The following is a 24854-nucleotide window of genomic DNA, read 5'->3' as shown; positions in this document are numbered from 1 at the left end:
ACAACCACTTAGCTCTACTGGTGTAGCAGAAAAGCAGTTGTAGACAATACATGTATGAATGCGTGTGGCTGTATTACAATAAAACTATTTACTGAAACAGGCGGCAGTCTCGATTTGGCTTGTGCCCTGTAGTTCTTTGACCCCTGACCTAAGTGATCCTGTTGCCCAGCTCTGTTAGGTATGCCATTATTTCTGCTTTAAGAATTCATAAAAGAATGCAGTCTGAGGAAGATAGAATAATATTGCTTTCAAGGAGAGTAGAAATGGCAGCAATGTAGGATTAGATGTACGTGGGTCACTGTGCCTTTAGAAGCTCCAAGGTGTGTGTTTGTGTGTGTGTGTGTGTGTGTGTGTGTGTGTCTGAATTTGTAGCAATTCACTAACCACATTCTTTTTAGGTTTAGTCTGATTATGGTCTTTTTGTTTGTTTGTTTCTTAACTGATTTTACTGTGATACGGTATTCAAAGTCCTCTAGGGAAACCCTATCGAACTTCTCTTTGAGTCCAAATTTCTGACCAGGGCTGAAAGTAGTATTTCCTAAAATGTGAGACAGATATTTTGGTAGGCTAAATGATTTTAGGTGATAACCCCCAACATATCCTTAAGTAAACAGTAATAAACAGGAAGAATTCACTATAGTGTTCTTTCAGTCTTTCTGATTAATAACTTTATTTGGTTTTAATATAGCATAAACAATCAACATAGCCTCTTTTTTTTCTTCCAGGTGAGAGTAGTCCTCAAGCTCATAGCATTTACAAGGAAAGCAACAGTACCTACCTAGAATTTTATAGTGCTATTATTTTAGTTCTATTTACTTTTAAGGTCACCATATATTTATGGTAAGGTAATACTGTTTTCTGTTAATTGAAGTGGTACAGTTTTTTAAAATTTATTTAAGTAAAAAGGGCCAATATACAGAAGATTTCCTAAAGGAAGAGATACAGATTGTGAGAGGGATTTGATGCAAGAGAGATTCTCCATTGCTGGCTTGAAGATGGATGGGGGCTGCCTGACAAGGAATGCAGGCAGGCTCTGGGAGCTCTGAGCCTGGCTAATGGCCAGGAGGGAGGTGGACCTTTAGTCCTATAGCCATAAGGAACTGAAGTCTGCCAACAACCTGAATGAGCTTGGAAGTGAATTCTTTCCCACAGCCTCCAGATAAGAGCCCAGCCCTGCTAACACCTTGATTTCAGCCTGTGAGATCCTAAGCAGAGAACTTATGTGAATCATCTGGACACCTATAGAAACTGATACCATGAATGGGCATTGTTTTAAGCTGTTAAATGTGTGATAATGTGTTGTGCAACAATAAAAAAAAACAAAAAACCTAATATAGCCGATAGGGTTCATTCTTATTTTTCTTCAATTAGAGAGCGTGCCCCCTCCCCCAGTACCACTTCTACCCCTAAGACAAAAGACTCAGTTCAGTAGTAGTCTGATTGTCGGTTTTCAGAGTACTTCTAGTATGGTTACAGTGATATCTCTTTTCTCTGGGTGTAGTATGGCTGGCTTGACAGAATTAGGTATTGCATAAGAATTTCTCAAAACTATTGTGCCTGGAGAAGTTAGTTCAACTTTCCTGTTTTTAGACTTTATATTTTTGTTGTTTGGGGAATATCATCCAGCATACAAGAATCAGAATCAAAACATTTTAACTTAGAGCATGGCAATGAGACAGGAAAAGAGAGTGTTGTCTATAGATTTTAAAAACTAAGATTTCTTGGGCATTCTCAGGATGACCAGAAGAAAGAAAAGAAATATTACATACCTAAGCAAGGCAAGAGGAAGACCAAAAAGGTGACAGGAGGCATACCTGTAGAAAGTGACTAAACTGGCTTCTCAATCTAGCCTATAAACCCAATTCCATGGGTCTTATTCTGTAGCTGGTCTTTGATCATAAAATTTCTTTGAATCCTCAGTCAGTCACATACTTATTGAATGTGTTTAATGTGTCTAATGGCACCTACTGATCATTTGCTGAGTCTTTCCCTTCTAAATTCACTTTTCCTTATTCTTGGCAATAATTGCTTGCACAGGATACAGCATGGATAGTGGAAAGCCAGTAGACATTACAGCCAGGCAGATTTTATGTTACAATCCTAGCTCTAGCCAGCAGATTAGACAATCTGGAAGAAATGGATAAACTCCTAGAAGCTTACAATCTTCCAAGACTGAATCAAGAAGAAACAGAAAATCTGAACCGACCAATTACTACTAATGAAATCGAATCAGTAATCAACAAGCTCCCAACAAACAAAAGTCCTGGATCAGATAGCTTCACAGGTGAATTTTACCAAACATTCAAAAAAGAATTAACACCTATTCTTCTCAAACTATTCCAAAAAATTCAAGAGGTGGGAACTCTCCCAAGCTCATTTTACGAGGCCACCATTATGCTGAATCCAAAACCAGACAAAGACGTTACAAAAAAAGAAAACTATACGCCAATATCCCTAATAAACATACATACAAAAATCCTCAACAAAATATTAATATTAGCATACCAAATTCAGCAATTCATTAAAAAGATCTTATACCACAATCAAGTGGGATTTATTCCTGGTATGTAAGGTTGTTTCAATATCTGCAAATCAATAATGTGATATACCACATAACTAAAATGAAATATAAAAATCATATGCTTATATCAATAGATGCAGAAAAAGCATTTGACAAAATCCAGCATCGATTTATGATAAAACCTCTCAGCAAAGTGGGAATAGAGGCCTTCAACATAATGAAGGCCATATATGACAAACCCACAGCTAATATCATATTCCATGGGAAAAAGCTGAAAGCATTCTTAAGATTAGGAACAAGACAAGGATGTCCACTTTCACCACTTTTATGTAACCTAGTACTGGAAGTCCTAGCCATAGCAGCGAGACAAGAAAAAGAAATAAAAGACATCCAAATAGGAAAAGAAGAAGTGAAACTGTGATTATTTGCAGATGACATGATACTATAATTAGAGAACCCCAAGGAGTCTACCAAAAAGCTATTAGAACTGATAAATGAATTTAGTAAAGTAGTAGGATACAAAATTAATATTCAGAAATCAGTTGCATTTTTATACACCAATAATGAACTATCAGAAAGAGAAATTAAGAAAACAATTCTATCTACAATTGCAACAACAAAAAATAAAATAACTAGGAATAAAATTAACCAAGTTAGTAAAAGACCTGTACTCAGAAAATTATAAGACATTGAAGAGAGAAATTAAAGAAGATACAAATAAATGGAAACATACCATGCTCATGGATAGGAAGAATTAATATAGTTAAAATGTTCATACTACCCAAAGCAATCTATAGATTCAATGCAATCCCTATCTAAATACCAATGGCATTTTTCACAGAACTAGAAAAAATAATCCTAAAATTTATATGGAACTATAAAAGACCCCGAATAGCCACAGCAATCAAACAGCATGGCATTGGCATAAAAACAGGCACATAGATCAATGGAACAGAATAGAGACCTGAGAAAGAAACTCATGCCTGTAGGGCCGTTTAATCTATGACAAAGGGGACAACAATATACAGTAGGGTAAACACAGTCTATTCAATAAATGGTGATGGGAAAACTGGACAGACACATACCAAAAAATGAAAGTGGACCGCCTTCTTACTCCATATACAAGAATAAACTCAAAATGAATTAAAGACTTTAAGACCCAAAACCATAAAACTCCTAGAAGAAAATATAGGAAGTAAACTCTCAGACATTACCCTTACTAATATTTTACTGATATATTTCCTCAGGCAAGGGAAACAAAAGAAAAAATAAAGAAATGGGACTACATCAAACTAAAAAGTTTTCACACAGCAAAGGAAACCATCAACAAAACAAAAAGACATCCTGCTGAATGGGAGAAGATATTTGTCAATGAGACATGTGAGAAGGACTTAATACCCAAAACTTATTAAAAATCTCATACAACTCAACACCAAAAAACAAACCATCCCGTTAACAAATGAGCAGAGGACCTGAATAGACATTTCTCCAAAGAGGACATACAGATGGCCAATATATATATGTATATTTTCACGGGTTTTAAAGTACAGCATAGGGAATATAGTCAATGTATTGTAATAGCTATATATGATGTCAGAGGGGTAGTAGACTTGGGTAGTAGACATCACTTTGTGAGAGTTGTAAATGCCTAATCACTATGTTGTTTTGTACACCTGAAACTAATTTTAAAAAAAGGAAGAAGAAAAAACATCTTGTTCTTTTATATGATCCCAACCCATCTGTTTTGTATCTATGCTAGATGTTCTTCATGCTTCATTCCTTAGTTCTTTTTTCCTATTGGTTCATATAAAATAAAGGGTTTTGTTAAAGGATAAGAAATAGTAATTGCATATGTATTGATGTTTTTATGAATTGATTAATAGTCATTGGTTAAAATGTTTCTAATTGTGTGATCTCATCCTATGTTTATTTACTGACTCAAGCTTGTGCTTAAAATTGTCAGTCTTCAATCCACCATTAATAGGAACCGTGAAGTTTCTTTGTCTTCTAAGACTTGAATGAGTTTATATACTTGTAATTTTACCAAAATAAAACAGGGATCATGTGGATAAAATAAGTAGTTTATTTCCATTTGGTTATATCTTGTAGTGGTCACGTATTGTAGTGATTGAGGCTTATATTTAATCTTGCCAGATCATACAAACTAAAATTTGGTTTAGTAAACTGTTTAAACATTAAAATAAGCAGAAAGATTGAGTTAATGTTGAGACAATCATTGTCACAGCTACAGCTCATTTTATCAACTTTTAGGTTGAAAAGTTTTCTGAATGTTAGGAGCTATGTTTCGTTCTCTGCCGTTATAAAATACTATTTTTGTAAAATACCTCAAATTTACAAGGCCTGTTTTAAATCATTAAAAAGTGTTTAAGAACAGATGTTAGTACATGTTAAAAGTAAAAGTCTGCTTTTTGAGTTTTAATTATGGTAGCATTAAAAGGATTTTGAGTTGGCAGTCAGCATCTCTAGTAAAACAAAAGAATTTATTTTTGAAGTATTAAAAAACTAACATGTTGCATGATTTTTACAACTTTTGTCTACCTTTCAGTAATTGACATTGAGAAATTAAATTTATTTCTATTAGATATGTGAAACTCTCTTCCAATAGATTAAAGAGCTATAAAAGCTATTAAAGAGCTATAAGTTTAGATTAACTGAAATATAATGTGTCTTAAAGATGAAACCCATCTGTGTGCATCCTAAAATGGATTTATTGGTCCATTTGTCCATCCAGAAAACATTTACTTGCGTCTTCACTAGCATGTCATGCATAGTTCTTCATGCTAGAGATACAGGATGGATAAGAGCACATCCCTGCCCTCAAAGAACTAGTAAACCAGTAGATCCTTTGTTAAAAAGCTGACTTTCAGTTATGCATAACCATATTTATGTAGATACTATAACCCCTAATTTTCTTCACTTTCTGTAATATGTAAGACCAAATAATGAGACTGTTATTTAAAATACCATTTCCCAGACAATGTGCCATGACTGAAATATGCTAAGTAGATGCTGGTATTTTGGATCTTTTTTTAGACTCGGGTAGGCTGTCAAGGTGAGTGAGTGAATGAATGCATATGCATGTGTATGTGTGCATACACACATGTGGGACAAAAGAAAGGCACCCCTCTTCTAGTATACTTTGGCTCGTTTGGTATTATTCAAACCCTAAAAGGTTGAGAAACATCAATTACTTGTTTGAGATCCTAAAATTCTGAGCCAGGAGTCATGGGAAATTTTATTATGGACCTAATAAGTTTAATGGCTACTATTTTTAACTGGACACATTGGATATAAAAGAACTGTAGCTTGTTCCCTAATGTTGAATAAAATAGACTCCTAACGCTAGCCAGAATGAAAGAAGTTGAAAATGCACAGACTCACATTTCTAGGACAAGGTGGTGTAGACTCACTTATCCCTGCCCCTCTCCTACAAATACAACTAAATGGCCTGGAAATTATTCAACTGGCAGCAATAAAAGGACTCTGAAAATTGAAACTAAGAAGTGTCGGGGGTAAGGGGGGTGGGGGGTGGGAGATGAGGGTAAGGGGGATCGAATATATGGTGATGGAAGGAGAACTGACTCTGGGTGATGAACACACAATGGGATTTATAGATGATGTAATACAGAATTGTACACCTGAAATCTATGTAATTTTACTAACAATTGTCACCCCAATAAATTTAATAAAATAAAATTTAAAAAGAAAAGTGTCGGAACCTCAGCACTTGAGGAATGACCATGTGGTGAGTTCACTGGGTTTTCTTTTTACCTTCTGTTTAGTCCTGGACTGGGTGCCAGAGAGACCTACTACCAGAACCACCAAAGGGCATAGAAAACAAAAACAAAACCCTGTTTTCTCGGGCCAGAAGACCAGGAGAGGGGAAGCCCAACAGAAACCTAGTCAGACTCCACACCAGGGGCCCGGTGGGCAGTCTGATCTGCCCGCATCCCCAGCAGGAACAGCAGAGCACCTGGGCATCCCAGCTCCTGCTCCACAACCTGGGCCCTGGTGGGTAGTTTGATCTGCCTGTAGCAGTAAAGACCTGACCATTTCATGTGACCATGCCGCAACCCTGGCCCCAGTTGTCTGGTCTACCAACAGCAACAACAAGAGCAAAGGTCAGGCAATACCAACCTCTGGTCCACAACCAGCCCTGGTGGGGGTCTGATCTGCAGACAGTGGTGGTGGTGGTGGTGGTGGTAGTATCAGTGGGAGCAGCAGCAGTAGCTGTGTGTCTCCCTGCATGCCACACCATGCAGAAGGAGACCCAGGCCCTGTAGCTTCTGACCCTCTCACTCTCAAAGTTACCCAGGGATAGCAAGTGGCCCCCCTGGGGCCACCTTTTGTCCCTGCAGATGGCGTCAGCAAGGATTGACTGGGAGCCCCCAGCAGTACCAGAAGAATGAAGTAGACCAAAATAGCATTGTAAAGTCTCAGAAAATGAAACTGTCATTGGAACTGACGCCCACAAAAGTAGTTTAGAACTTACACATTAAACCTAAACAGGGCAACTGCCTGCTAAAATAGAAGATCACATGATCAAGAGTCTCCTAACAATAACCAGAATATCCAGGATCCAATTGAAAAGCACTCATCATACCAAGCACCAGAGAGAAGACATTCAACTGAGGCCAGTCCCGAGTCGAGTCAGATATTGAAATTATCTCACGAGAGTTTTAATTCATTTGTCAAAAAATTACTTCAACAACCAGTTACAAATTTTCTTAAAACAAATGAAAACATAGAAGATCTCAGCAAAATAAAGCCAAGAGCATTTCCTAGTGAATTGGAATTGGAATGTGAAAGAAAGAAAGGGATCTAGAATGGCACCATATTTATTGGCTAAGCAACTGGAAGGAAATACGGAGTTGGCCTTCAACTGAGATAGGGAGGTGGGAGATCAGGAGTTCAGTTTCAGACATGTTGAGGGATATGATGGCCCTTTTTCTTCTTGTCCTCCATGCTCTATAGTGTGCCGTACTGTTTAAAATGAAGACCTTACATGAGCACTGAAATGTTGATTCGTCCTTGGGAAACTGGTCAAAAGTGAGCATTACTAATTTGCATACTCTATGTAACATACAGAAACTTGGGTTTCTTACCTAATGTGAAAAATTCCCCAACTGTTTGAATAGTCAGTTTTACTGTCTTGCTTAAACAGTTATATCCACTTATTTTATACTCTTATTTTCTGATTTTTTTCCACTAAAGCGGTTATTTTCCAGATCATCTACTTTACTTCTGTAGACCTAGAAACTGATTACTACAATTACGATTCAAAACCTATTTTCTGCTGCCCTGCACTGAGCTGGGTAATTGGGTGTAAATATGTATTTCCTTTGTGTGCTGTGCCTTTTTGTTAACTGTTTTTTGGTTAAAAGACCAGAGGTTGCATTATTGCCTGCTAAATATGCTTATATTAACAATTGTAAAAAGTAAATTACTTTGGGGAGTATTAATGAATAGATATTTAAATTGCATAGTTAAATCTTTTCCATCCTTCATGAAGCAAACAATTGAATTACTCCCATCTCTGTAAAAATTTAAACAACAATTTATATACCATGTTTGGGGGAGAATATTATTTCAGAAAAAAAGTTGTTTGAAATCTAAATGATTCATAGCCATTACAACTAAATAATTTGTATTTGTTGGTTATTTTAAATATTAAAATTTAAATCATGTTCAAAAGCATTTTTCAGGAAACGCTAAAGATTAATAGGTGCTGGTGGGTGATGAGAGTAGAGTGTGGTGGAGGAGATGCTTGTTTCTGAACTACAAGACTTGGCTGCTAATGTGCAATGTGAATATGGAGTGGAGGTGGGGAGTAGGTATTTTATATGATGTTTCCCAAGTTTACTTGACAGAGAAACTTATTCTTTAAGGACTCCACAAGATATCAATTTGGGAAACTCCAATTTAGAGTGTTAGCTAATTATTTTTGTTTCTGTGCTACTGTATAAATTTTGCATAATCCTGATGCAACTAAAATGAATAATAGAGAAAGGGGTATTGCTTGCTTTGAGATTTCTTTCACTAACTTATTTAATTTAATTAGACCATTTACTTTTATTAAATTCAGAAGTAGGTCTAACTTTTTATGGAGATCCATGAAACATGGTTCTGAATGGGATGGGATTAACAGTATTCTACAGAAGCATTATTGAAAAAATCTGTTAATGAAGACGGAAAATTCTGAGCTCAAATATTAATTCTCCTTCCCCCTCTTAGATGCAGAGTTGTAATTAATGGCAGGCCACAGTGCTATTATAGGATGGTGTAACATTTGGAAAACAATCTGTGTTAGTGACATTAACAGAACACATTCATTGTATAAATATGATTTACAATGTAATTTCATACTGCTAGACTTCCATAATTATTAGTTGCAGTTTATAAAGAGTAGATTATGCACATACAATTTGACAATTGTGATAATGTTAGTACTAGTTATAAATAATTAAGTTCATGAATACTAGTAGAAAAGGGCAGGAGTGAGTTTCTAAAAAGTTGTTTCTCTACTAACCATTTCCATTGGGCCAATTTCTGATATATAGTCCCACATTTCGAAAATAACAAAATGTGAATGTGCAGCTCTTAATTTAAAAGTGAAAATTACATTTGTCTAGTGCCAACCTTGAAAGGAATGGGGAGGAACCTCTTTGTTCGTGTCTAAGGTAGACCCTGCTAAGCACTTGTTCTTCATGTCTATATTTCTGCAAGATACTGTGTTCTAAAAACCTGCCTTTAGCTCTTCTTTCTTTCTGGGGGGATGTTTCCAGCAATTCCTTTGGGAGGGATTGGGGGGGTATGTTCATTTTTTCTGGGGCTCTGTCCTCTGTCCTTTTCGGTCTGTACTCTTTAGTACTCTCATTCACATCAATAGTTTCAGTTGCCTCCTGTTCACTCACACTTCCTAGGGAGTATGGAAACTGGGAACTTAGATTTTAGAGTTCAGTATGTCTAGGCTCCAATCCTGACTGTATCATTCAGTACTGTCTGGCCATAGGCAACCTGTCCTAGCCTCAGTTTCCTAATCTATAAAGTAGAACTAATAGTATATTAGGTATTATAATAAATAATGGTAAATTATGATAAATAATGAGGGAATATATATACCCTGTATATACCAGGGGTGCCAAATAAATGTATACAAGTGGACACTTTGGTCAGTGTTGCTCTAGCAATAGTTCATCATGATCGGAAGTGTCTGGACGCTGATGGTAACCACTGAGCACCTCTTGTAAATGCAGAAGTCAAACATGAGTTGTGTTCATCTTTTGTTATCGGTATATATTGAGTGTTATAATTTTAATACAGTTTTCCTTTCTTAAAATCTGTATACATTTTTTTGGCACCGTGTGTGTGTGTGTGTGTGTGTGTGTGGTAAAATTCTTAGCAGCATGCTTGGTACATATCTTGTAAATGGTAATTGAAGTTGTCTTCATCTACATGTTGACCCCGTCCTTGAACTTATCTGTTAAGTCATTCTTTAAACTCACCCCCACCACCCCATAGCTAATCATTTACTCTGTTTTCTTGTCAGTTTGTTTTCTTAAGTATCTATTAGTTGCCTCTACTGTATGGGTTTAGGTGTTTATCATCTCGTGTTTGGAGTAATGTAATAACTTTCTGACTGGCCCCCACCCACTTTTCAACCCATCCTCCAGTCTTTTGCCACAGTGATCTCTGGCCCCCTTTCTCCTTTTCCAGCTACTTCTCATCCTCCATTTTTTCATGCTAGCAATACCAAACTGCTTATAGTATCAGCACACACTGTGCTTTGCCTTGGCTCTAGGCTGTTGCACGTACTACCAGTTATTTGTGGAATCCTCCCCTTTCCCTTGTTGGCCTGAAAAACTCTTTTTTTTTTTTTTTTAATTAAATTTATTGGGGTGACAATTGTTAGTAAAATTACATAGATTTCAGGTATACAATTTTTTTTTAATTAAATTTATTGGGGTGACAATTGTTAGTAAAATTACATAGATTTCAGGTGTACAATTCTGTATTACATCATCTATCTTTCTAAGCCCTCCTTGGTGTCCCTGTTTCATAGGGGCCTTCTCTGACCACTTTCCTATCCACAGATAATAAACTCTTAGTATTGTGTTTCATTACTTTGTTCTATAACAGTATACTAAAATTAAGTATCTATACCAACAGCAGTCTATTAGATTGGGAGTTTTCTGAGGGCATGAATGCTTTATTAATCTTTTGTTGTTGTTGTTGTTCTTTGTATTTATGGTCTTTTTCCATTGGGAAAAATGAGGTAAACGAATAGGGTAAAATATCAATAGAAGTTTTTTAATGTCAGTGTGTCAATAGTTGTGAGAGTTCTTTATATATTTAGTTAAAAAGCCCTGAACATGTGCAACCAAGTCAGAGTTCTTACTTTGGAATATATTTATCTCACACTCCTTCATATGTTTTCTTTTTAATTTCTTTCCTCTTATGTCTACTCTTTTTTTTATCTGTTACAAAAATATTCCCACTTAGCACTCTGTTAGCTCATATATGCTCCATCATGTATGAGCTAACAGAGACCTAGAGTCCGTATCCCTCTACTTGGCTCTAACCAACCCCATCCCTTCAAACACACAGTCAAGTTTTCCAGAACTCTTGGATCAGTAGAGAGACTGCTGTGCATGCTCTGCAGTCCTCTCAGACAAGTAGTAAATGGTGAATGTATCATATGTAGACTCAGACCAGAGGATGGTGTGCTACATAAAATCTAAAGCAAAGTCTACTAAACTGTTCACTGAAGTATCAAGGTTTGACAGAGGTACTAATTATGCCATTACAAGTACTGAGTTAGTAAATGCTAATCTTAAAACTCTGAAGTATCAGCTTTGACAGTTGAGCCAGATGTGTTCTTAGCCTATTGGAGATCCATGCCAACTTTTTCAAATAAGCCTCCCCTTTCTATTTTCAAAGAACAATCGGAATTGTACTGAGTTTAATTCTTCTGTCAGGTCTCTTTTTTTTTTTTTTTAATTTATTGGGGTGACAATTGTTAGTAAAATTCCATAGATTTCAGGTGTACAATTCTGTACTACATCATCTATAAATCCCATTGTGTGTTCACCACCCAGAGTCAATTCTTCTTCCATCACCATATATTTGATCCCCCTTACCCTCATCTACTACCCCCACCCCCCTTACCCTCTGGTAACCACTAACCTATTGTCTGTGTATGAGTTTTTGTTTCTCATTTGTTTGTCTTGATCTTTCGTTGTTTTTGTTTTATATACCACATATCAGTGAAATCATAAGGTTCTCTGCTTTTTCTGTCTGACTTATTTCTCTTATCATAATAATCTCAAGATCCATCCATGTTGTCACAAATGGTCCTATTTCATCTTTTCTTACTGCCGAATAGTTTTCCATTGTGTATATATACCACAACTTCTTTATCCATTCATCTATCGAAGGACATTTTAGTTGTTTCCATGTCTTGGCCACCGTAAATAAAGCTGCAATGAACATTGGAGCACATGTGTCTTTATGGATAAATGTTTTCAGATTTTTGGGGTAGATACCCAGGAGAGGGATTGCTGGGTCATATGGTAATTCTATTCGTAATTTTTTGAGGAAACTCCACACTGCCTTCCATAGCGGCTGCACCAGTCTGCATTCCCACCAACAGTGTGTGAGGGTTCCTTTTTCTCCACAGCCTCTCCAACACTTGTTACTATTTGTCTTGTTGATAATAGCCATTCTGACTGGGGTGAGGTGATATCACATTGTGGTTTTGATTTGCGTTTCTCTGATGATTAGTGATGTTGAGCATTTTTTCATATGTCTATTTGCCATTTGTATGTCCTCTTTGGAGAAATGTCTCTTCAAGTCCTCTGCCCATTTTTAAATTGGGTTGTTTGGTTTTTTGTTGTTGAGTTGCATGAGTTCCTTGTATATTTTGGATATTAGCCCTTATCGGAGGCACTGTTTGCAAAAATCTTCTCCCATTCAGTTGGTTGGCTCTTTATTTTGTCGATTGTTTATTTTGCTGTGCAGAAGCTTTTAAGTTTGATATAGTACTTGGGGGCCATTTTAAACAGTGAAATCACCAACAAAGAGCACAAAATGCGAAAAATACATTAATGGATGGCAAAAAAGGGAGACTTGTTTATAGCTGGAGAGCTGAAACAAGTAGGCAGTTTCACCTTGTTCAACGTTAGCTGGTGACGGGCACATCAGGTGACTCAAATTTTTCACTGCTCTGCACACAACTGCCAATGACTATGAAAGTGCTGTGAGTATTGATTATGGGTTACAAATAAATTTTAGTAACGGAATTCACAGACATTTAATCTGCAAATGATGAGGATTGACTGTATATCAACTCTGTTGTGTGTGTGTGTGTGTGTGTGTGTGTGCGAATTTCTTTTTAGTCTTCAATACCCCCCCCCTTTTCTTTTGTTAATTGGTTGTTCTTGTTCAGTTTTCCTACATCTGTTGTGGTACATTGCACAATTCATTATAAATATAATGAAACTTTTAGGACTGTGATTTAGACAAGAAGTTCACCCCATTTATCAAAGTTCCTGAGACATAATGTGTTTTGTTTGTAAATCTCTTATATTATAGTTGTCACCCCAAAGTTTATGTGTAACAACTTAAAGTATCATTTTAAATTTAGTTCAGTCAGATGTAAAATTGCCATTTACATAATTCATGTTGACTTCATTAGGTTTGAGATGCAAACATTTTTTATTTATATTTATCAAGTTATTTAAAATAATTTGTATTATACAGATATGTATAAAACTTAAGACCTCCTTTGATTAGTGAGATCTTGGGAATGTACCTGTCAGCCATTAAAAATGTTATTTTTAACTGTTAAATAGATGTATTGGAGGAGTGTATAAAGTGTGTGTTTGTATGTATTATATATATATGTATATATTTTAAAGAATAATAAAATGAAAACTCATGAGTCTACCATCCATGTTGAGAATAGAATATTACTAGTACCTTTAAAAGCCCCTGTGTGCCCTTTCCCAATCACAACCACCCACCCCACCCCCCCTAACTACTACCCTGGCTTTTGAAGTAATCATTCCTTTTACATTTTAAAATAACTTTACCACCTATGTATGTATCTCTGAACAGTGTATTGTTTATTCTTTAAAAACTGAGTAGCAAGTGCAAACTTAACTGTGTAAGGAGAGGGCAATATTACCACTATTGTATGAAGACTTTCAGGAGAAGGAACCTGAACAGAAACTCTTATTCATAGTCTGGCTTCAGGTATCCTGAGAGCATATAGGAGCCCCTGCTGTGAAGTTGGTTGGCAAGGCCCCAGGTAAATCCCAGGACACTGGGCTCTTCACAGGCGGGATGGTGGTGCTGTAGTGCAGGGATGGTTATTGAACGTCCAGCAGGAATGCGGCCAGGGCATGCGCTGCTCTGCGTTTCCTGCTCTTTGGCTGCCCGAGCTCTCAGGAATAGGCCAAAGGAGAACACTGCGGTGGAGTGAAATGAGAGTCCTCTGCTGATCCAGGCTGCAGAGAAGAGCAGGAATCTAATCAGCCCCTGGTCAGTAAAAACAAAACGGAAGAACCTGGTCCTGGCTCACCTGGTCCTTCTGTTTTCAGGTTAAAAAGGTGACCAGTGTGGGAATCTGGGGCAGCTCTCAGTCTAGGCTGGTTAACCTCTGCCCGATAGATCGCTGTCAGCCTGAGGTCTCCCTTCCTTGTACTCCCAAGGGTTCCTTTTATGTGTCTTCTGTGTGGGATCTCCTATTTGCTGTCCCTTGTAATCCCATTTACTGGTCTACTCTCTTGTTTTGGCCAATACATCCTATAATTTCTTCAGAAACTATGTTTGAGCTCTTTCAGGTCTGCAAATGTCTTTATGATTATTGATTTTTCTGCTGGATGTAGAATTAAAGGTTAGAAAGAATTTTCCTTCATGGTTCTAAAGGTGTTGCTCTAGTGTCTTCTTGCTTCTCTAGTATTGCCATTGAGAGATTGGAAGCCCTTCTGGTCCCTGATCCATTGTGTGTGAACAATATCATCCTCCCCTCCCAGAGCACCCTTACCCCAACTTCTGGAAATTTGAAAATCTTCTGGCCCACAGTGTTCTTAAATTTCACAGTGGCATGTTTAGACATGGGTCTGTTATCTATTTTGCTGAGTATTTGGTGGGTCCTTTCAATTTGGGCAACTCAGGATCTAAATTCTGGGAAATTTTGTTAGATTATTCCTTTTAATTCCTTCCCTCCATTTACTTTGTTCCTTTGAATTCCTTCCCTCCATTTTCTTTGTTCTTTTGCTCTACTTTCTGGGAAATTTCCTCAACTTTATCTGCCAGCCTTTCTATTGAGTTTTAAATTTCTTCATGTCTTCATTTTTCAAAAGCCTTTTTTGTTTTGTTTTCTGAAAGTTCTGGTTTGGTTTCATAGTTATAGTATCTTTCTAAGGATATTAATGGTAGTTTGAAGTTTTCTTCTTGTTTGTTTTCTCTAAGTTGCTCTTAGTTGCTGTTTTGCTCTCTGTCTTCCAAATTGGAAACCTCCAGATGTCTTCGGGAGTTTGGCTGTCTACTCATGATTGGGAATAGGACAGTCCTTCTTGATCAGGCCACTTTTGCCTCCCAGGGGACATTTGATAATGTCTGGAGATATTTTTGCTTGTCAGAACTGGGTGAGGGAGTACTACTGGCATCTAGCAGGTAGAGGCTAGGGCTGCTGTTAAGCATCCTACAAAGCACAGGACATCCTCACACAACAAAGCACTATCTAGCCCAAAATGTCACTAGTGCCAAGATTGAAAAGCTGCAGTACAGGAACTGAAAGCAGACTGAGAGCTCTGAACTTGCAGGCAGAACTTGCTGACTTTGGGTTTCAAGTGAGGATAATCTGGTTGAACAATTTGAAGAACTTCCTGTCATTGTCTTTAGGTCTTTGCTTCTGGGATGGTTGGATATTCAATAGAATATCTTTCCTCTCCTGCCTGAAAGATAAAGATCTAGCTTCTAATATTCCCCCCTATTAAAGGGGAAAGGGGCTGGGACTGTCTGCATTCATTTTGTATGTGATCACATAATCCCCTTGCTTTCCATATAGTACCCAGTTCTTCAACTGCTTTGTGTCACTATTCTAAGACCCAATGTTTTACCCTCTCTAGAGAATGGACCTCTGTGAGGCTGAGGGTGGGGCAGTTACCCAGCGGCATGGGGTAAGGAGGGGCTCTAGGACTCTAACTGCTTCTCTAATAGATTTCATTCAAACCTTGTTGTTTTAGCCCCACCCTCTCCCTCTAGTTCCAGAGTTATCTACTGCTACCTGTTCAAATGTTTCTTGAGGAGTCTGTAGTGTAAATGGGTTTAGTTCTGAACTTTCCTTCTTTTCTCTTTACAGTTCAGCTTTCCCAGGTATGGTAAGCCAGTTACCGTTACTCCATCTGCCTTTTTACTTCACCAATTTGATTATTACTATTGTTGCCTCTCATTCTCCTAGTCCTTAAAAAAGAAAATTTAATGCCTTGGTATTGTTTTAGTGGGATTTGGGGAGGAAAATAAATTAGATGCATTGTGCTATATCTATCCTGTTACCTGGAAACCAACATACTGCATTCTAGGATAATTTTTTTTTTTAATCCTAGTCACCTTTTTGATATATTTACTTTTGGTCTCAGAATTGTTCATTTCCGAGACCTAACCTTCCTTCATATAAATGAAAACTACAGATTACTCTGTGTCTGAATAAAGACAAAGCTGCATTCTTTTCAAAACCTTAGAGGTGTTATAGCTCTATTCACTTGTAACATATTTTGGGTTTAATTGACCTTTTACTTAAAAACAGAATTCTGCAAGCAGCCACCTCAAGTAGAAACTTCTGTCACAATCATAGTCAATATTCGGTATTCTTAAAGAGTTGAATAAAGAACATATATTTCATAAAATCTGAAAAGCCATCAATTATCTTATTCCATTTTGATTAATACCTTGGCCAGAATTTTTGGAAACATGAGAAAGATAGTAGTTTATCATGATGGCTTACAACTATCTCTATCAATACTTCCCCCCACATAAATACTCAAGAACTGATGGTACCACAGACTAAAGAATTTAAGCATGAAATGTCAGCTGCGAAAAGAAGTTTAGGCGAGACTGAAACTTGGGCCTTCTGAATTTTTACTGCTCCTTAAACCGAGTCCTGCTAAAATTGTAGACACTATATACTCATTTAAATGTTTATCAGTTTCCATTGAGTTTCTAGTTGATGGATTGAATCATACAAAAACTTAAAGTATATTTCAGTGTCTTTTTAGTGTACTAAATTTGGTTCACCTTTGCTAACCCCCTGGCTGTCATTGAAGGACCGAAGACTCTTGAAAATGCTTTCCCTGTGACCTCTCTTTGGGTCATCAATAATTCATAGCTAACCTCATTTTCTTTGCCTCACATTATAAAATTAGCCTAAAGAATTGAGGCTTTGATTCTATTTTTATTCCCAGATTTAAATATGTTTCTGGTGGGTGTTTTTTTTTTTTGTCTTAGTATTCCCTTTTCACTCCCTTATCCCTTTTCACTCCCTTATCCCTGGCTTTCTTCACTTTACTATTATTAAAAGGGTGGAGGGAAAAGCTATGCTTTCTTCCTCACCTTTGTTCAAACAGGAAAAAGTAAAAAATTGACTCGATTGACCACAAATAATCCCACATACAGATCTTGGAAAGTTTCCAAAAAGATGGGGTGAATTGAAGCATACTATACAAGTGTATACAGAGTCCCGAGGGTTTATGTGTGGACAAAAACCAAAAACTGTTAAGCTTTTCTTGAAATTGCTATTGTTAGGATAAGTGATCACAAGTAAGACCTCCCAGATTGAGAGTGAAAACATTTGTGGGAGTCCTGTCTCACTTTGTTATATTGTTTTCTCACAGAGAAAAATCTTTGAATAGTTTTGAGTGATTATCAAAAAGGTCCTCTTTCTATAGAGTTCTGAAAGGTATATTATTCCCATTTCTTTTCGTTCCGATTTAGCTTTGTTAGGTTGCTTCAGGAGAAGAGATTTGAAGCTCTGGTGTAATTGATGTCCTGATGATGGCATGGTGAAATCAACTAATTTATGTGACCTCAGAGAAATGTTTAAGTCTGGGTTAGATTATATTCTTTTGCTTGTCCTCTAGTTGAAAGAAAAAGGACAAACTTATACTTTAAGACAAGCAGTATCATAAGTATCCTAGTATAAATGGAGAACCTGCTCTATCTGCTGTTTGACAACACGTATCTAGGTGTACTGTTTTTACCTGTAAAAGCAAATGTTTTGTTTCATTCTGTTCTTTTCCTGAGGAGGGGGAAAATACACACAGGTGTACACATACATGTGTGTATTTAGTGCCTTAAACCATACTAGCCTTCAAATAAACTACTGTAATACATTGGTATTGCATTCTATATTGTTCAGTAGTCTGTTCAAGCATGAACAAATCTATTTTTTTATCTTTAGATACTTATTTGATAACTATTAATCACAAGGAACAGTGTGTGCATGTATGCAAATATGTGCGATTTAATGCCTGGGCCTGAGCATTGGTGTTTTGCCAGTCATCCTAGTTAATTCAATTGTGTGGCCTGTATTGAGAGCCACCAGTTCAGATTGAGGAGAGGACTGGGTAAGCAATTGACTGGACCAGTGGTGCTTTGCTGGTAGAAATTACTTCCTTTCCTATGGCAGTTTAGAACAATTCTGATTTGAAGTTTGAGGAGGATGAAGGATTTCTCTGTGACTTCTCGTGGGACTGAAGAGCTTGTTAGAGACCAAATCATGCAGGACTTTCTCTTTGTCAAGTGCCTATTCAGGTGTTTTGCCCAGATTTTATTAAAGCACATTTTCTTTTATTTTACTTAGGAATGATTTATATATTTTAGTTCTTGATTAAATATATGTATTGCACATACCGTCTCTCTCTGGGATTTTAAGCAGAAACATAGTGCCAGATTTTCATTTTTAAAACATCACTGCAAGAATGAATAGGAGAAACAAATTTTTCAGATCAGGTAGAAAATGGTAGTAGCTTAGATTAAGGTGTGAGCCATGGAGAGAAGTGGACAGGATTAAGAGATATTTGAGATAAACTAAATAGGACTTGTTAGTGAAGATTAGAAAAGTGGTGGGTGCAATAAGAGGAAGTGGTCAAGAATAACTTAAGTTTCTAGTTCAAAATATAAAAGCCATGTATATTGCCAATGATTGACAGCTTCTTTTATTTAAGATGTTCATGTGGTCGGTTAGCTTAGTTGGTTAGAGCATGGTGCTAGTAATAATAGCACCAAGGTTGCCGGTTCGATCCCCGCATGGGCCACAAAAATAAATTTAACAATGTTTTTAGAAGTCTGATAAGATGTTCATAATATAGATAGAATATTATAAAGATTATTTGCCTTGAATATAAGAATACTATTTAGAATTTTTAAAAGTGATTTTAAAATGCAAATTTGTTTTCTGTTTTTCTTTTTTAATAACTTTAAATTATGAATTATAGAAAAATATGTTCAGAATTACATTACTTAAATTTGATTTGAAAGCTATAGCTAAAGTAGACAGTGAAAAATATTAGTAACATGTTGAAGGGAAATGGAAACTTAATAAAATCAATGAATTAAACTTGGCTTTTTTTTTTTTAGGGGTCCCTTCAGTGTTGTACGACGATGTATCAACAGGGAAACTGGGCAACAATTTGCTGTAAAAATTGTTGATGTAGCCAAGTTCACATCAAGTCCAGGGTTAAGTACAGAAGGTAAGAGATGGATTTCAAGTAAGTTATTTGATGTCTGGCTTTATTTCATCTCCCAAATCCATTTATCAACCTAACCTTCATCTGGGGGGTGGGGAAGCGGAGGGTGCAAATGTAGTGGGAAGTGGGTGGAGACAGTTTAAACTCCATTCTGGTTTGTCAGAATTCTAGAACATAGTATTTGAAAGATAGCCAGAGTGATTTATAGGGTTATAAAGTCATCTAGGATTGCTTATAGGCCTATGTTTTTTGACTAGGTAGAAAGTGAAATCAGACCATAGATTTTTTTAGAGTCTAATTTTGAGTCCTGTGGTATGGGACATGGGATGAGAAGTGTGGGAGGGGAAATAATGGCAAAGATATGATAATTGTAGAATCAAAAGATACTAAGATGAATTTTCTTCAGGTACCTAACTTACTACCTTTAGGAATATGATCTAGTAGAACTGAAAGACTCATATTCATATATCACGTTTGGCTTTGAAAGACTCGTATATCACATTTGGCTTTCGCGTAAGTCACTTATGGTGTATATGTGAAAATTTGAAAGATTTGTACTGTTAGGACTTGCAGGACTTAAAATTTTGTTTCAAAACATTGATATGGGTGATAATATTTATGTATCAATATTTATAAACAGTATGTAATCATATTAGTTATTTACTTTTTACAGTTTTTAAGCCCATAGTTTCATAGAGCCATGATTCACATATGCTCACACTTCACATGGCACAATTATTATATTAATTTTTCTAATTAGCCTGTCTTCTAACTTTAGGCTTTTTCACAGTCCAGTAGAAGACATATCCTGCTTTAGTCCTTTCCTTTTTAATCCCAAGAGCCATGCAGTCAATAGTTTAAATTGGGGAAGCTAAAGCAGACTAGCCTATTTATATTTTAACCAGTTATCTTACTTTGGGAAGTAGAAGTCCACATAGTATGAGCTCCAAGTTGATCTGTTCCTGCAGATCTTTTTTCAGGATCGTTACTTTTAAATACTTTTATAACCCTTTGAATTATTATTCATATATGATTATAAAAGATTCTTGGAGGTTGTTACTCATAAAGAATCACTAATTGATTTTTTTTAGTGCCCTAATCTTTAAAATCTTATGGTTAGATTTAGAGATTTTATATTTTATGGTTTCATATTCTGGAATTGGCTATTATTACTTTTGCATAAAAACTATTTTATAAATTTAGCAGAATTTAAAATTTACGTCTAAGCAGATTTTTACAACTAAATTATGTTTCTTAAAACTTTTTAACTACATTTAAGTTTATTATGCTGTATTTGATTTTCTATACCTCAGTTGTCAACTAATAAATAAAATCTTCAGTATTGAGATAATTTTGCATATACCTAATTTATTAAACTTATAGATGTTTTTAATCTTTATTTCTCTTAAATGTTCTGATATTGTTGATGAACTTAGTAAGATTCTAGTTTAAAATCATGTCTAAATCAATTACTCAATATACCTATATTACATTGATTTAGTTCAGCATTATACCTAATTTTGAATCTCTCCAGGCTAAAGAGAATTCTCAGAGAGACAATTAATTACTTTCTCAGCCGCCTGAGGTTGTTTATTGATAGATTTCTTCAGCAAGGGTTCTCTGGAGCTATAGACCCAGACTGCCGGTCTGAACCTGTTTTGATTGTTACCTAGTCAGAGAGTCAAACACCAAACTTAGAAGGAAAAAAAAGAAGGGATTGGAGACTTCCGGAAAAATGGCGGAGTGAGGTGAGCCTCTGTAAAGCTCCCCTGGAATTTACAAAGAATCGAACAACAAAAACTCCACAAAGGACTCCCTGCACAGCAGACAAGCAACACGAAGAGGCCCACTACCGACTGATATCACCTACAGGTGGGAGATTCGCGCGAGTGGAGGGAGGAGGAAAGGGAGAAGCGCGCAGAGACGGAACCGCGCGGGCGCAGGACGCAGACCTAGCTCAGTGTGCCGAGCTCGCTGCTTCCCGGAACTACCGCAGCTGCGGGAGATCGGACTGCTAGGGCTCCGCCAGGGCTCCACAGGGCTGAGGGGACAGCATATAACACGGCTGAACCCAACGCTCACGGCAGAGACCTCGGAGAAAAGACTGAGGGAAAAAGGCTGAAAACGGTGGTTTAAGCCCGCACTGCCGAACAGAGAACGGAGCCTTAGGCACTGAGACTAGCCGCCCCCTCCCTACCCTCCCAGAGCTCGCCCCGCCCCCACCTGCCCGGTGCTAGAAGCGAAACAGTAGCAGTGTCAGATCAAAACAACAGAAAATTTGCTGTTTTGAGATCTGTGGACCGCAAACACAAATTCACAGCCCAACTAGTTCCAGCAAAGGGGAGAGAGCAGTGGAAGCAGGACCGGCTGTGGTGGTGGTCGCCGCCATTGCTCTGGGCCACCTCTCACAACTCACCCCGCCCCTGACCCCACCTATCTGGGCGGATCCCTGCAGGAGTAAACAGAACTGCTGAAATATACGGGCTCTGAATCAGCAGCTGGAAGAGCTTTCGAACATCAAAAGCTCTCCGCATACCCACCGGGACACTGCGCCCTGTGACCTAGACGAACTATTAACAGAGGAGAAGCCCGTCTCCCAGGGAATCCCCCCATTGCGTGAGAAGTTGGAATAGTGCAGAGAAAACATAGCACTACTGTGTGGGAGAAGAAAAATAAGTTGCAGTTGGAGAAATAATAAAACATTCTACCAACAAGTACTGGCAAACAAAAGAAAGACCGCTTTCTATCAACCTGTTGCAGAAGTCACTCCTGTAGATGTCTAGGAAGAGAAATAGTAAACCAGTGATCGCCATGAATAACCAAGGCAACAAGATAGCTCAGAAAGAGAGTGAGGAGTCTCCAGAGAAGGCACTTAAAGATACAGAAATATGTGACTTAAATGACAGAGAATTCAGGATTGCAGTTCTGAAAAAAAACTCAACGAGATACAAGAAAACACAGATAGGCAGTTAAAGGAACTCAGAAACTCAATCAAAGAACAGCATGAACATTTTACGAAAGAGATTGAAATCTTAAAAAAGAACCAAATAGAATTTCTGGAGATTAAGAACTCAATAGAAGAAATTAAGAATGAAATAACCAGCTTAGGTAGTAGAGTTGACCAGATGGAGCAAAGAATCAGTGACATCGAAGATAGAAACCTGGAAATGACACAAATTGAAGAAGAAAGAGACTTGAGACTTAAAAGAAATGAAAGAACTCTACAAGAACTGTCTGACTCCATCAGAAAGAGCAATATAAGAATAATGGGTATACCAGAAGGAGAAGAAAGAGAGAAGGGAACAGAGAATATATTCAAACAAATTGTCGATGAGAACTTCCCAAATTTGTGGACAGAACTGGACCCTCGAATCCAAGAAGCAAATAGAACACCTAGTTACCTCAATCCCAACAGACCTTCTCCAAGGCACATTGTATTGAAGCTGTCTAAAATCAACGACAAAGAAAGAATCCTCAAGGCAGCCAGGGAAAAGAAGACGGTAACTAACTTACAAAGGAAAGCCCATTAGATTATCATCAGATTTCTCAGCAGAAACTCTACAAGCCAGGAGGGAGTGGAACCAAATATTCACACTATTGAAAGAGAGAAACCATGAGTCAAGAATAATATATCCAGCAAAGCTATCCTTTAGATATGAAGGAGGAATAAAGACCTTTCCAGACATACAGAAGCTGAGGGAATTTTCTGATACACGACCTGCACTACAAGAAATACTAAAGGAGGCCATTCGACCACCATCAACAGGGACAATTTGTGGCAAACAAAACTCAAAAAGGGGGAGAGTAAAGGCCTGAACCAGAATATGGGAATGGAGAAAGTAAGCGTGCTGAAGAAAATGGAATACTCTAAATATCAAACTTTCTTTTACATAAACTTAAGGGTAACCACTCAAAATAAATCCAGAATTGAAATACATACTGAAATAAAAAAAGAAACAGAGGGAAACATCATAGAATACCACCACACAGAAATAATAGACAACAACAAAGAGGCAAAGAAACAATGGAGACACAACCTTACCAGAAAACTAAGGATAGAATGACAGGAAATCCTCACATATCAATAATTACTCTAAATGTAAATGGACTGAACTCACCAATAAAAAGGCACAGAGTAGCAGATTGGATCAAAAAACTAAACCCAACCATATGCTGTCTCCAAGAGACACATCTCAGCTACAAGGACAAGCATAGACTCAAAGTGAAAGGGTGGAAATTGACACTCCAAGCAAATGGTACTCAGAGAAAATCAGGTGTAGCCATAATGATATCAGATGAAACAGACTTCAAGGTGAAAAAGATAACAAGAGACAAAGATGGACATTTCATAATGGTGAAGGGGACTGTACAACAAGGAGACATAACAGTCATCAATATTTATGCCCCCAATCAGGGAGCACCGAAATACACCAAGCAACTTCTAACAGAACTAAAGGGAGAAATTGACCAAAACACAATTATACTAGGGGACTTAAATACATCATTGACAGCTATGGCTAGATCATCCAAACAGAAAATAAATAACGAAATAGTAGCCCTAAATGACACATTAGATGAAATGGACATAATTGACATTTATAGAGCACTTCATCCTAAAACATCAGACTATACATTCTTTTCTAGTGTACATGGAACATTCTCAAGGATAGACCATATATTGGGACATAAAATCAGTCTCAACAAATTTAAGAAGATTGAAATCATACCATGCATATTCTCTGATCACAAGGCTTTGAAATTGGATATCAACTGTAAAAAGAAAGCGGGAAAAAACACAAATACATGGAGACTAAACAACATACTTTTAAAGAAGGACTGGGTCAAAGAAGAAATTAGAGGAGAGATCAAAAGATACATTGAAACAAATGACAATGAAAATACATCCTACCAAAATTTTTGGGATGCAGCGAAAGCAGTTTTAAGAGGGAAATTTATCTCATTACAGGCCTATCTCAAGAAACAAGAAAACTCCCAAATAAATAACCTCATGTTACACCTTAAAGAACTAGAAAAAGAAGAACAAGTAAAACCCAAGGTCAGCAGAAGAAAGGAAATAACAAAAATTAGAGCAGAACTAAATGAAATAGAGAACAAAAAGACAATAGAAAAAATTAATATGACAAAGAGCTGGTTCTTTGAAAAGATTAACAAAATTGACAAACCCTTGGCTAGACTTACTAAGATAAAAAGAGAGAAGACACTGATTAATAAAATCAGAAACGTAAAAGGGGAAGTTATCACGGCCACCACAGAAATACAAAGGATCATCCAAGAATACTATGAAGGACTATATGCCACCAAATTCAACAACCTAGAAGAAATGGACAAGTTCTTAGAAACATATAGCCTTCCAAGGCTGAACCATGAAGAACTGGAAAATCTAAACAGACCGATCACCAGTAACGAAATTGAATCAGTCATCCAAAACCTTCCCAAAAGCAAAAGTCCGGGACCAGATGGCTTCACTAGTGAATTCTACCAAACCTTCAAAGAGGATCTAATACCAATTCTGCACAAACTCTTCCAAAAAATTGAAGAAG

The 24854-nt window shown here is 37.0% G+C and overlaps 1 protein-coding gene across 14 annotated transcripts in view; it reads left to right on the top strand.

The window, feature by feature from the left end:
• Nucleotides 1-24854, top strand: part of CASK (calcium/calmodulin dependent serine protein kinase) — a 361531-nt gene that overhangs the window by 51857 nt on the left and 284820 nt on the right. For 7 of the 14 annotated variants that reach the window (XM_019747875.3, XM_019747874.3, XM_019747869.3 and 4 more), the window contains exon 2: nucleotides 19184-19296. In XM_019747875.3, coding sequence (XP_019603434.1) covers nucleotides 19184-19296 — 113 coding nt within the window. Of the gene's footprint in view, nucleotides 1-19183; nucleotides 19315-24854 lie in introns of all 14 variants that reach the window. The other 7 variants (XM_088795131.1, XM_088795134.1, XM_088795133.1 and 4 more) reach the window with 1 other exon arrangement.

This window comes from Rhinolophus sinicus, chromosome 18 (assembly GCF_057876585.1).
Source record: "Rhinolophus sinicus isolate RSI-liver-muscle chromosome 18, RSI-T2T, whole genome shotgun sequence".
NCBI lineage: Eukaryota > Metazoa > Chordata > Mammalia > Chiroptera > Rhinolophidae > Rhinolophus > Rhinolophus sinicus.
Note: the sequence above shows the minus strand (reverse complement) of the source record. Positions and strands in the feature narration are given on the sequence as shown.